General features: G+C 40.9%; 1 protein-coding gene and 1 non-coding gene across 2 annotated transcripts; one reads left to right on the forward strand and one right to left on the reverse strand.

Annotated features, from left to right (window-relative positions):
* Nucleotides 1-1,579: 1,579 nt before the first annotated feature.
* On the reverse strand, nt 1,580-1,652 carry TRNAR-UCU (transfer RNA arginine (anticodon UCU)). Its single transcript has one exon. It is a non-coding gene; the product is annotated as a tRNA-Arg (tRNA).
* Nucleotides 1,653-9,543: 7,891 nt separating this feature from the next.
* On the forward strand, nt 9,544-11,480 carry LOC104585621 (protein RGF1 INDUCIBLE TRANSCRIPTION FACTOR 1). The gene is made up of 4 exons (XM_010242565.3): nt 9,544-9,922; nt 10,055-10,252; nt 10,442-10,657; nt 10,841-11,480. Exons 1-4 carry the CDS (start codon nt 9,920-9,922, stop codon nt 11,063-11,065), a joined length of 642 nt encoding a protein of 213 aa, XP_010240867.1. The 5' UTR covers nt 9,544-9,919; the 3' UTR covers nt 11,066-11,480.
* Nucleotides 11,481-14,285: the final 2,805 nt, after the last annotated feature.

A 14,285-nucleotide genomic window follows, 5' to 3' on the forward strand; every position in this document is an offset into this window, starting at 1 on the left:
ATTTATTTTGTGGTGGAAAGTAATTGCAGAAAATAAAGACAAAGACAAAATAAGAAGGGAAATTATCACAAGTTACAACAGTAGAATATAGATTATAAAGGCCGGAGTGGTAGAAGCACGTAGTCACTACATGCAGATGACGTAGCCTCGATCTGAAGCTTTGCTTGTCTGAAAACAATCTGTTACCTTTGAACCACAATTACACATCAATCAATTGATCAACTACCACAAAATCATTACCGTTGTTGTCGTTAATTCCGTTTTTATTGTCATCCATGAAACATTAACACAGAGTAAAAATCATGTTGAAATTCAAAAAATAAAAAATAAAAACCCGCAAACTCAAAAAAAAAAAAAAAAACTCGCATCTTTTGCAGTGAAGTCCATAAATTTAAAACTGACTGGAGTAGAACTTCATCATTGATTCCACAGCCCGAATTCCCCCAATATTAGCAATATAAAAAGTATAAAAAAACATTGAATTGGGTTACAACTTACAACCTTCGGAAACCCTAAGTGTAGATTCCATTTTAGTGAAAATAGAAAATATATATAAACCTTGAATCAGTTTTAAGAAAAATCCAAACTGATCATGACTAATTAAACATTCAGGAGTTAAATTGAAAAAAAAAAATATCATCTTCTAGTTAGTCCAAAATTTGCCACATTGAAAAAGCATTGCACTTTTCCATTATGACCCTGCCTTTTGGTTTTTTGCTAGCTAGGTTGGAATGGACTAGTGGTAGGGGTTGCATAGTGGGGGCAGGCCCATAGTCATATCCTGTCCATATCAATTTGATCATGAAGTCCCAGTTGAGTTGGTAGGTTTATGGGGGTTAGGCATAGGCTTGCATTCAGGCCTCCACGGTCCACCCCCAAGCAATCAGACCCAACTTGTATTTTATCTATTTAACTATGGACACATCAACAATTCAAGCCATCTTTTACCAGGAAAAAGGAGAAAAAAGAATCAACAACTCAAGAGTCAAGTCCTTATCTCTTCCTAAGAGTTATTTTTCCCTTTTTTTTTCCAACTCATTCTGGCTTCTATTCTCTCAAGCAGTACATAAGGTGTTGAAAATACTGAAGGACCCCAAATGATACAGATGAAGTGTCTAAACCGAGTGGATCTTTGTCTTCTAGTTAACAAGTTATTAAGGTGGTAAGAGGTTAACTATCCTGATGAGCTTCCTAATGGTCGAAACTGAATGATTACTCATATAATTGAATATTTTACAGCTTAATTATTTAAGCTACTAAAGAACTTAATAATAGTCATTCATTTAATCCATTTCACCATTATCAAAACGGTGCCCCCTAAGGTTATGTTTGGTTTAAAGAAAAATGCAGTGAAGGGAAGGAAAATGTAAAAAAACTCTTACAAATCTCATATAGGTTTTTCTTTCTTTTTCTTTCTTTCCCTACCTTTTCCTTCAAACCAAACATAACCTAAAAGAATTCCTTTTCTACAAGCGAAGGGATGTTACATATGTTTGAAGGCTGCGAGATCAAAAGAAAGTATAATAAAGTTGGGATATGTGATAACATAAAGAAACGATAAAAAAAATATGAAAATTCACATACCCGGTGGGACTCGAACCCACAATCGCCTGATTAGAAGCCAGACGCCTTATCCATTAGGCCACGGGTACTAGGACATTTACTTGATAATCTTCTCTACTAATGATGATTATTTTATTATAAATGCGTCTATTATTGAAACCAATAAATAAGGGCTTGTTTGGCGCATTTTTCCACACGATCTTTCAGCTGTTTACAAACTGAGACGACCAATTTTCAGTCTATTTCCGTTTGGTTCGCGAAAGATCTAGCCGTCAAAAGGCAGTGCATCGAAAAGACACAAGAAGCCCATTTTAGGCTGATTTCAAGAAACTTCAAATGAAGCTTTCCACGTCTTTTGTGTTTTAATCTTGTATGGAAAAACACGAACAAACACACAAAAAGACATACATCTACCAAACTGTCTTTGGACTGCTCAGATCTTATGTCAAAAGCTCAATGCGTCTTTTGACTATAAGAACTACAAGATCTTTTCAAAAAGATGCACCAAACGGGCCCTATATTATACATGAAAAGCTATTAAATTCCTATTACTCGACCCGCCCGAGTTATATGTCAACCCGACCCGGATGCCTCATTTTTTGGTTTTCCAAATTCCAACACGATTCCATGACATGATCCCGAGAAATGCTGTTTGTAATTTGCAGCCACCCACGTGAAGCATCACTTTTGATATGTGAATTGTGAAGAAAAAAATTGCATATACAGATCCACAGTAAACAGTGGAAGAATAAAGCATCGCTGCTATACTCAAATTGTGAAATGTGAAGAGATCCTTTTGTGTCGTCTCTTGTTTTTCAGCCAAATAAGCCCAATAGTAAGGCGTTGGGTGATAAGATTCATCCACTGTAGACAGATTCTATCACATGGTTCACATGCATCGAAATCTGGATCCACCATTGAATCACTGCCACCTCATGGACTTCTCCTGTTCCAAGAAAGTCTGGTTTGCCCAACTTATAGCGACCCTTTTTTAATCAATAAAATAAATAAATATTCTCCAATTTTTGCTTAAAAGTGGGTTGGCCCCCCTGTTGAAACCGTGTTTGGGAGTCCCTCTTAGTTTTAATGGGTTTCAACAAGAGTCATTTTTTTTCTTACATCGGTTTTTTGTAAAAGTACTTTTCTAGCGTTTGATTGGTCGCCAGTTTCTTTTATTCAATATAGCTTCTTGAAAACATGAACAGCTAAATGGAGTTTTTTTCCTGCCTTTTTCAAATGGAGCCGTTTTGAGTTTTTATGTCAAACAATTTTATGGCTGGCTTTTGACTTCTCAGGTGAAAAAAGGCACAAAAAATTCATTGGAGAAGCACTCCAAACGTGGCCTGACAAGCCTTTGCATGTATTTATAGCAATTACATGAAGCCATATGTTAACGGGCCCCTATTTAAGCGAAATCGGCTTCAGTGCTCATAAAACACCGTTCTCACATTCCCTTGTAGCTTTGTATTGGGAATATCTCCCCATGAAAAAGAATCATAGTAAGTACAGAGATATTCCCAATACATGGTGTAAAAAGGTTATGTGAACTGTGTGAGTACAGTCTTATAAGCACTGAAGCCAATTTCTATTTAGGATATCAATTGGAGGAACCTTGCAGAATTTAGATAAAACCAAACTTGCTAAAATAAGATCAAACCAAGCTTGAATTGGTGGATCGATCAGCCACTGGAGCTTTCTGGCTCCAAGTTTTCTGTTTCTTGTTTTATGATTATTTTTATGAGCTGAATGATTGTACCATTGGTTAAATTAAACCAAATGAAACCGTGACCAAATGATCTTTCTTTTATTATATCTGATCCAGTTTTAACAACATAAATCGGATTACTCCAGTAAGAAGAAAAATGAACTCACATTAGACTGGATTGGATTGGACCAAATCCAGTCCAATTGATATCTCTACCGACGAGTGCGGGGTATGCCGAAAAGGAGACGACATCTCCGCCCCACAGCACATCTCCGCCGTGTATTGAAAACATTTTCTGATGATATATCAGAGCCGATAATATCATCATAGGAAAATGCTCTCAATACACAATAGAGATGTACTGTGGGGCGGAGATGTGAATTCGCCGAGAAGCAGGAAATTGAGGAAATTATTAGTGGATTTTTATGTAGATTGCTCAGTCAAAGCGGATGTATAGTTAAGAAACCGAAGGTCTTACTCTGGCAAAGGTTTGAATTCGTCAGTTTAGCTACGGACCATCTGTTAGGATTTTTATTTTGAGAGGTTGTAGTTTTGGCATGTATTGTAGTGTCTCCTGTTCATTTGTTTTGCTTCTTTTTCTGTTGTTGAGAGAGTTTGGTCTGTCTCTCAAGGGCTTTCTTTTGTTTCTCTCTTCTTGTATTACATTTTTCATTTTACCTTCAAAAAGATACTGTTACAAAAGGTTAATCAACTTGCTAGGGGATATATTTTTTTCCGTCTAAATTTAGAAAGAAAAAGAAGTAAAATTCTTGAGGACATTCTAATACACCAATCAATATGGGTTCAGCAACATACATATATATATATATATATAAGTCAGAATCTGATAATGATATTTAGCCAAAAAGCAGTCCAACAACAATGAAAAATTTACACTATTCTCAAACTAACATCCCGACCTTTACGTTAGCATCGCCTTTTCCCATGGATGTTGACAATTGCAACCTCAATTTGTACCACTAGCTGACTTAGAAACCGAAACACCATAAATGTATAAACATTGAATTTAAAATCAATTATCAATAAGGACTTTCCATTAAAAAAAATGAGCTGCTCGATCCAGTTCTCCAAAAAAGAAAGAAAATTGAAAATGCTTAAGATGGAAAATGGGCAGATATATATAACTGAACTGAAACTATATGATTAGAATGAAAACTTAAACCCCTTCTAATTTGAAACAAACAGGCCCATTTTGTACTTTTTATCACTTAGAGGAGCACTGGATTTTTCTTTCTCTACTGTTGTTGTTGCATCTCCACAACCCTCCAAAAGATTGGTGGAATGAACAGTTAAGACTTAAGACAACTCAATTGGAGTAATTAAACTAAATTTTGGGAAATTTGGGGCCTAACATATGTTAGATTCGTGGCTCACCACTCATACATTAGATTGATTCGTGGATTTTAATGACCCTTACTATTAGAGCTGCTAAGGTTATATATCCACTGCAGCCCCTCTCAGTCTCAGTGGCAGAGGCAGTGCGTGACCCTCATCTGCCCCTCAGTCATTCCCTTTTCTAAACCACCATCATTACTTCTTTATTCAAAAACAATTTCGATTACCACGAGGACCCTTTTGTCATTTCCTTGTTGTTGTAGTAACTCTGACGTATTTTTGGACCAACCGGAGAGTGAGAAAGACTGAAGAGGAGGCACGAAGACGCAAGCTGCTGTGACCAGGAGAAAGCGATCGAGGAAAATTTGAGGCAAGTAGGCAACTTGCTTGACCCGCGTGGGAAGTCGACTCCTCACTCCATTGCCGGCCGTGTACGTTTCGTGGGCCCCACACGTGTGGATCCTACGTGGCATTACTTTATAGCGCTTTGACGTTCACATTACGACACGCACGGGCATGACCTCTCCCCCTCCGCTTCTCCGGTTCGTCTCAGCCCAGTCTCAGGCCATTTCCACGTTCCTTCTTGAAGTGCCGTGACGGCGGCGTTCAACGCTTGCTTTGACTTCCCGAACCAGACCGAGTCAAACGTGAAACACCGAACCAGTTTTTCCTTCCCTTCAATATTATTTTTCATTTTTCTAATTTTATTTTTTAGAAGGTCCCACCTTGGCTTGATGGACCATTTGATGGAGGGTGATTTGGCCCGACCTCATAACGAAGGGACACATGAACGTGACTTGACATAAGTGACAACTCGGCATAACGAGCTCGCTCCAACTCAGCGTAACGAGATCGCTATAACCCAGTCTGACAGCTCGTCATGAATGGCAGCTCGCTACAAGATAATACTCCGTTGCCCTGAGCTAAGACTCCCCCAAGTAGGGAGTATCCCGAGCTAAGACTCTCCCAAGTAGGGAGCACCTCGAGCTAAGATTCTCACGAGTAGGGAGAATCCCGAACTGAAGACACTTCAGGTTAATCTCATCAGCTCCCTAGCTAGAATAAGCTCGCTCCTGTTCAAACCTAAGTAGGCCACCTAGGCAACCTGCCTCAAATAGAAGCACCTCGGCATATCACCAACAGCTCGGTGTATCGTAGGGGCATTTCTTGCCTAACAACCATACCTACCAACCGTGGAGACTGTGCCCACGTCTCTCGCCTGGCGGCGTCGTGCATGCCAACCCTGGAGGTTGTTTTTTCTAGCAGGACCGTACTCTGCAGCGATCACCTTCGCCCACCAACTCAGCTCTGACAAATAACGGCCACCACTCCAAGCCATTATCTGACAGCAGATCGCCGCAATAGAGATTTGGAGGCGGTTGCACCTGACATATCATGATACTAGTATATAAGGACCTCGACCCCCAGAGGCGAAGGTATTGCGTGATCATCACTCTAGCTCTTTAATTTCTCTGCAACTCTCTCTTTCTCTCCCAGCTTTCAATCCAGTTACTAAATTAACCGTCAGAGTGTTCCCGCTGGGTGAGCCCCCCAGGTTCCTTCATCTTCTTCCTCACAGGTATCTTTCGTCCGTCGCCAACTAGGAGCGCAACCACTTCTAGTTAGGAGTGACCAGATCGTGCACCATCACCATCATTTACCGTACACGTAGCTTCTGAATCATCGAAGGGAGAGACATCTACGGTCTACGTTGGTTTTGTTTCTCCCCTGACTCCTAAGTTCCTAACCGTTTATTTGTTTGCCACGTAGGTTACAAATGAATTGGATGGGGACCATACTCCAGAGACCGGATCTGCAACTTATCGAGCGTGCCTCATACCAATTTCACAGCACGTTTCAGCCGTGCAACTAGAACATCTATCCATGAATTAAAAATTTATAAGTTCGAAATATTATATTCTAAATGCACGGCTGATACGTGCTGCGAGGTCGGTGTGAGGCGCGCTCTGAGAGCAGATCCGAACTCCATACTCCATACCATGAAATAATGGCTACCCGTTACCGTACAAATGTATATTCAAGCAACTCAACTCAGACAACAAATCAATCCCGGTTTAGTAGGAAACAGGATCTGTTGTAGAACGCGGGAAATCTTCTCTCCGAATTTTATTTTAGTATATCAGAAGTCAAATATTTCTTCCTCTCTCTAAAATCGTAAGACTTCTCTGATCTCTGTTAGTCTATCAAACAAAAGGACTTTTGTAAAGCATCTTCTTGTAAAGGCAGTTGCGACCATGGTTTTTAAAAACGAACCGGTCAGGGGTTCGGTTATCGGTTCGAACGGTCTGACCATTTAACTTGAATGGCCGGTCCGTTTTAATAAAAAATAAAAAATTTAAAAATTTAAAAAACGATCAAAATCATTCGAACAGTTCGAACGATTCGAACAATTAATCGGCTGGTTCAATGATTCAACAGTTTTAGAGAAAAATGGATGACCGATTCCCAATTTTTCCGGTCCAACCATCCGGTCCGATCCGATTTTAAAAACAGTGGTTGCGACTCTTAACTGCTGCTAACTACAACGAAAATGACACAATTAGTTTTAAATCCACTTGCAAACAATCTTAATTCTTATCTCCATCTTATGTGACTATCAACCACAAAACTAATGATCCGTAATAGAAATTGATATCTCCATTCTTAATTACTTTATCAGCATATTATGCCCCCCCCCCCAATTCAACGGTGTCGATTGAATCTGCACTAATACCAAAAACCATCACTAGAGATTTGTCTCTTTGTTCTTGGTGTCTATGTGCAGGTGCAGCCCCCCTTTTGGAAAGTATAGAAAGACGAAAGTGCTTTTGCCTCCATGTGGAAATTCCACATCCAAAAGTTGCTACACCGAGGTCGTTATCCGGAAATAAGGGATCCATTGAGTCTACTTAGATTTTAATTTTCAATATTTTTAACAAATAAATAATTAGTTAAATATTCTTTTCACACATATTGGCTCGTTTCCTTTTTCTTTACTGCATTAAGAACCCTTGTTGAGTTTGTTTGTGATGTCTCCTTGTTGGTCCAAGTAGGGTGAACCACCCACTCCAGTGCCTGTCTGTGGCCTACACTCTTGCTAGGCCAATTCTAAAATGCCAAAATTAGCCTTCAACTCAAACCAAATTTTCTACTCTTGATGTTACTTTTGTGGGTAATTCTCTCCAAATTCTCAACTTCTACAAGCTATGTTGCTTTCAAATGACTCAACTTGAACAAATGTGAAAATGTCTCAAATCTCCATCTTAAGTTGATTCCTATGAAACCTAAATTTGTTAAGTACAATTTGGAAGTTTTTGAGAATTTGACAGAACTGCCCATGGAATTTAATTCGGTTTTATTTCCTTTCCAACCCCAAATTTTGACTGTTCTTAGTCTACAAAACCAAATTAGCTGATTTAAGACAAGTGCTTGGATCATCATCTCTTAGAAATTGAAGATGGGGACCAGGGAGGGACGGTAAGGCTGTGTTTGGTTTGATAGAAAATAATAAAAGAGAAAAAAGAAAATTAAGAAAAAGTTTTTAAGGAATTTCACAATATGTGTTAAGAACTTTCCCTTAAGTTTCTGCTTCTCACTTATTTCGCATCTGTTGATTATTTATACTGCTTTAATTTAAACTTGAAAACCGTTTTTGTAAAAAGAAATTAACCAAAAAAAAATATGATTTCAACTTTCTATGCAAACTAAAGATAGTGCAGAAAAAAACTTGTATAAATTTTCTTATTTCTAAATTATTCTTATAAGTCATTAAGTCCTTTAATATAGTACAAAACCCAATTTTGTGATCAACATTTTATTAGTTACAAGTTGAATGGCTAACGTGCAAAGGGATATAGAGAGGAAAATAAATAGATTTAAGGTAATGGTGGTCTCTACTTTTTTGTTTTTGAAATATGATGGTCTCGACTTCGAGCAAAGGTAAGTATTTGCATTATATGGTAATATATATGTAAATAAAATTAAAAAAAAAGCTTATTTTTATTCATTCGCCCTGTTATTAGGATTTATGAATGAAACTTATTGTTTTATAAATAGATAATTAATTAATTAATACAAAAAATCAAAGAAATTGTATTCACATATTATAAAAGTACAAAAAATGAAGAAGAAAAAAGCTATATTGATGAAATCCTCCTAAACAATAATAGCAAATGATGTTGCGCGATCTAGTTGCTCTCTGCTGGAGGTAATCTGACTTCTAGGCGGACGGCGGATAAAGTTGAATCTGCAAAAGTATGATCAAAGAACCCGAGGTTACTAGCCCAACAAGATCGCTCCGATGCTTAAATTAGTATACTTATTGCGAGTTGAAATAGCTTAAAAATACAGAGAATTAGAAAATATAGAAATCACACGTACCTTGAACCTCTAAGGGTGGAATCTTTATATAATCGTGTCCTCGCAAGTTTCGCAGATCAGTTCGGGAATCATGCTGCTGGTTTTCTGAGAAGCCATTTTTAGTGATTGGGTTTTGGTTGATTAACTAACATTTATTGTCATTGGTGATTCATCCCACCCGGGGGCGTTGACATGCATGACCTCAAGTTCCGTTGTGATAGAACAAGTCAACAAAAAAATTGTAACCGTTTGATCCGATGATAATCGGACCTTAGGATCATATCAAATTGACTGAAGAGTTGTGATTCACAGACACAGAGACGTGATCCACCGGGATGGTATAACCCGATTGAATTAATTGAATTAGTTGAGGAGCTGATGCCATTTTCCATAATTTCTAAATATAGAATGTGGGTCCCACTCTTTACATTGTTCCCAAAACTTGGTTGAATTCTCAACTATAACAAAAGCGGAATTTACAAAAGAAAATATTGTAATAATTGAAATAATAAAAAGGAAAATTATAATTTAACTAAGGAGACAAGGAGGTAAGAAGAGAAGGAAGAAGAAAGGAAGAAAGTAAGAAACACAGAGGTCGGTTCCTTGCAGCCAACGCATGTGAGGTTTGGCTTCGGAGTTAGGTTCGGGTAAAGACTTTAAGCGGATAAGAACGACCCCAACCCAAGTCATCCCACTCCATCGACCACCGTTACAAGAACCCTCCCCACAACCTCTCTCATTTCTAACCCTTCAGAATCAGAGTTCTGAGCTCACAACTTACAACAATCTCTTCCCCACTTCACCTTCCTACTCCTCCATCTCTGAAACTCACAACTCCGAGAAAACCAGAGAAGCAGCGCAACTCAAATCTCCAAACTGGCGATCGATAATCAAGAGTCCACGGTCAAGGAAATCAAACCCAAGAGCAGAAGGATCATGGTTAGTACACCCATTCTCTCTGTTTCTCTCTTAATAGTAATTGAGCTTCATTGTCCTAGCTTTTTCCTTTTCCCTTTACATTTATTTTGATGAAGTCTAACTTGCTGCTCTGCTTTTTCTAAATGGAATCAGGGAGCTGGAGGTCCGGATGACGATGACAACAGGTGGCCACCGTGGTTGCGCCCTCTCCTTCGAACACCTTTCTTTGTTCAATGCAAGTTCCATGCTGATTCCCACAAGAGCGAATGCAATATGTATTGCTTGGACTGTATGAATGGGGCTCTCTGTTCTCTCTGCCTCGCTTATCACAAGGACCACCGGGCCATTCAGGTATGGTTTTCTTCATTTTGTTTCTAGGTATTGGGATATTGGATTTTCCCTTTCTAGTCAAAATGAGGGTTAACCTTGATGTTGATCTTCATAGACATAATTCCATTTATTTTTTTGTAAATGTTTTGCTTTTATTGGGTATATCTGGGTCTTCTCTGCTAGTTTTGATGAAGGTGCTCTGTTTTACAGATAAGGAGGTCTTCTTACCACGACGTGATTAGGGTTTCTGAGATTCAGAAGGTCTTGGACATTAGCGGTGTTCAGACCTACATTATCAACAGCGCCCGGGTTGTGTTCTTAAACGAGCGTCCTCAGCCCAGGCCTGGAAAGGGGGTCACCAACACCTGCGAGGTCTGCGAGCGTAGCCTCCTCGATTCCTTCCGATTCTGTTCTCTTGGCTGCAAGGTACACACCACAACCCATTCCATCGGATTCTGTTCTCTCTTAAATTTCATTTTTTTCTTGGTTAATTGAGCTTCTGTTAGATTTTAGAACAGAGCTTTTTAATCCAAGAATTACCGGCTTCGGCCATTGCACAATTAAGGCGTGGAAAATGAGGTGGATTTGTTTCTGCATTTTGCTTTTCAGATTGTCGGAACCTCCAAAAACTTCCAGAAAAGGAAGCGTTCGTCAGCGACGGCGTCCGACTCAGAAGACTCGTACAGTAGCAGCAACCATGACCACGAGAAGAAGAAGGTTCAGAGCTTTACCCCATCAACGCCGCCCCCAACGCTCGTAAATTACAGAACTGCCAAGCGAAGAAAGGGAATTCCCCACAGAGCCCCTCTTGGAGGACTTATCATAGAATACTAGAATTACTAGTCAAAGTAGTAGTTTATTACCTAGATACCCAGAATACCCCAGTGAATATTACATTGTAGCCCCTGTTTGTAGCCTTGATGTTTCTTTCTCTACGAAAGCCCTGCCCAGGCACTCGAGCTTTTTAGTAGTATGGAAGCCGGTGTTGGGAACTGAAGCTCTCTCTTGTATTGTTGTATATAGAAGGAAGCCTAAAGAAAAGACTGGAAAAGGAATAAAAGGAAAAATCGGCAGGAATGGAAGGAGTTGAAAATGATTAGTTCTCTATATAAGGTACCTAAAAGTAAAATGCCTAAGTTTTGTTAGGGGTTAAAATGTAAATATATTTTGTGAGCAGGGATGACAATGTAATGATAATGATAGACTTTGCCTATAAATGGATTGGAATAATAATATGGTTCCACGTTCATCTGTTTGGGAATGGGGTACTGATACACTGTATCGTTGTGTGGCAAAACAGATAAAACCACGATGAAACGTGGGTCCCTCGGCCGCCGACTAGCAAAGAAAAAGTTAAAAATCGGGGTTTGGGGACTGGGGAGGGGTCAGGCGGGTATCTGCCTTACACGTGGCGTCAATCAACTTGCTTAGCCACCCTCGATGACGATTCATCTCATCAGCTTGTGGTGCGTTTTCCTCGTGGGAAAAACAAAAGTAGGTCTACTCTCCTGTTTGGGTTCGGGACGGGTACTAATACTATTGGGGGTCTGGAATCTGGATTCTGGATAGTCATAGAAGAAGCATCTGTGTTGTTATGGTCCCATGCGAACGATGGGTTTGAAACTTTGAATTTTGATCATTTGACGTTGTGCAATGCGCAATGCGCGTCTTCATTACTTGTTATTTCTTAATATGCTAAGCAATATTATGCATTGAATCAACAGTTGATTCTAACCGTCCGATGGAAGAGGATAAGTAAAAGACAATGGGGACGAATCAAAAGAGAGGAAAGTCAGTGAATTGAACAGTTGAGAATGTGGATAGTGGAAGGCTTGTAGATGTGCATTTTATTGGACCGTGTAGAAATTAGAATGTCTTTGGATCTGAATGCACTGATCAGTATAAAACAATCATTACACTTAATGGAACTCGGCTTCGGGTCAGTGCAAGGCTCCTTTGAACAGCCTTTAGCGATTTGCATTGACTAAGCTCATCTCACACCTAATGTAGGAATTGATGAGAGCAAATTTGGCCCTCCAATAACATTATGAGACATGGCATATCAGAACAGCTGTACTATATCCCAGCATCACCTAGGCGATAACTTGCCTTAACCAAAATGGGGTCTCAGCTAGCGACCTGCCTCTGCGGTTGACCTGGTGACTTACTTCTGCTGCCAACCTGGCGACTTGCCTCTATCACCAACTTGGCGACCTACTTCTACTACCGACTTGGCAACTTGTCTTTGCTGCCGATTTGGCGACCTACTTCTGCCGCAAACCTGGCGACTTACTTTTGTCGCCGACTTGGCGATCTACCTTTGTCACTGACCTGGCGACCTACCACTGTCGCCGACATGGCGACCTACCTCTCTAAAAGTTTGCCAGTTGTTTCCAAACCTTTTGGGATCACGCTGCATAACCATAGGCCTTATCCTCATCCCGCCCGAACCGAGGGAAACGATAAGCCTTATTAACTAGCACGTTATCCTCCTTCCAAAGCGGAATAGACCCCTACGCCGTGAGCCGAGGATTCCAAGAGCGTTTCGTGAGACTCACAACAGCCCAACTATATGAGGGTGTCTGCCCTTGAGACCCAAGTAGATGCACAATTTAGTTCTCGCAGCTCTCCAGCTCTCTCACATTTAGCTATCTTATCTTAAAATCTCTGATTCGCTAACTTAAGCATCGGAGTGCCCACCCGCACTCTGACACTACTTCCTTGCAAGTCGCATCAAAGCCACATCTCCAGCTTGTCACCATTCAGCTAGGCATTAGAGTTAACTCTCCAACTCGTCACCACTCAGTTAGGCATTAGAGCCACCTCTCCAGCTCGTCACCACTCAACTAAGCATCAGAGCCACCTCTCGAGCTTGTCACCACTCAGTTAGGCATCAAAGCCACCTCTCCAGCTCGTCACCACTCAATTAGGCATCAGAGCCACCTCTCCATCTCGTCACCATTCATCTAGGCGTCCAAGCCACATTCCAGGTAGGGATTATTCATCCAGGCATCCGAGTCACCTACTAGCCGGGAGCTACCAAAATGTGCATCATCAATTGGCGCCGTCTATGGGAAATGCTACAAAAGGCTATGTTCTCACTCGATTCTTTGAGCTTCAGTAATAACATCTTCAAGCAATAACAATAGTACTTGATCGAAAGAACCCCCTAGGAGGGCAAAAGTAAAATGATTAGCCCAAACGAGTTCTCGTAGTCTTGCCTGGACAAAATCTCCCTAAAGGTGAGGCTACCCCCATATGTCGAGCTCTACATGCTCTCTACGAGAGTTAACGGCCAACAGAATGTGAGGCCTCCCCACAAGTCGAGCCCTCTATGGTTCCCGTGGGAGTTGATAACCAACAAACTATGAGGTCACGCTGCAGATCGAGCCCTCCATGCTTTACGAGGGAGTTGATGGCCAGCAGGTTGTGGAGCCGCCCTCGTAGGTCAGTCCTGTCGAGGTGACGAGCTGTCCGTAGGCCGAGGTGCTGAGAGCAAAACTAGACTATCAAAATTCCGACAACCTGGAGACTTGCCTCCGAACTGGCGACCTGCTTCCGCCGACCTGGCAACCTACTTCCACTGACCTAGCGATCTACCTCTACCGCCAAGATGGCAACCTACCTCCACCGACCTGGCAACACATGTAATCAGCCCGGCGAGAGCCTTGTTAGCCTTGTTCACGAGGTCTCCTCTATAGGTCAAGCCCTCTGTGGCTCTTGCGGGAGTCAGCGGCCAACAGACTATAATCGCCCTTGTGGGTTGAGCCTTTCAAGGTTCCCATGTGAGCTGGCAACCTATAGTTAGTAAAGCTACCCCATAGGTTGAGCTCCTTGTGGCTTATCGTAGGAGTAGACGACCAACACCTTAGAGGACTGACACAGTGCAACCGTGACACCGACCCGCTATTTAAATTCCAAACATTGACGCACATATCGCAAGGGGAAGCCAAACCGCTTTCAGTATCAAGGACCCTTAAGCCGACCTCGAAATATGTTGGTAATAGGCCAAAGGACCTACGACGAAGCATGAATCTACTCCCTTTGTTGAGCT

This window comes from Nelumbo nucifera, chromosome 1 (genome assembly GCF_055504915.1).
Source record: "Nelumbo nucifera cultivar China Antique chromosome 1, China Antique-T2T, whole genome shotgun sequence".
NCBI classification, from domain to species: Eukaryota; Viridiplantae; Streptophyta; class Magnoliopsida; order Proteales; family Nelumbonaceae; genus Nelumbo; species Nelumbo nucifera.

What these genes read in the sequence shown, in the direction of transcription:
- LOC104585621 (XM_010242565.3), top strand. An exon ending in AGGACCACCGGGCCATTCAG is followed by an intron (nt 10,253 to 10,441) that starts GTATGGTTTTCT and finishes TCTGTTTTACAG; the next exon opens with ATAAGGAGGTCTTCTTACCA. An exon ending in TCTGTTCTCTTGGCTGCAAG is followed by an intron (nt 10,658 to 10,840) that starts GTACACACCACA and finishes TTTGCTTTTCAG; the next exon opens with ATTGTCGGAACCTCCAAAAA.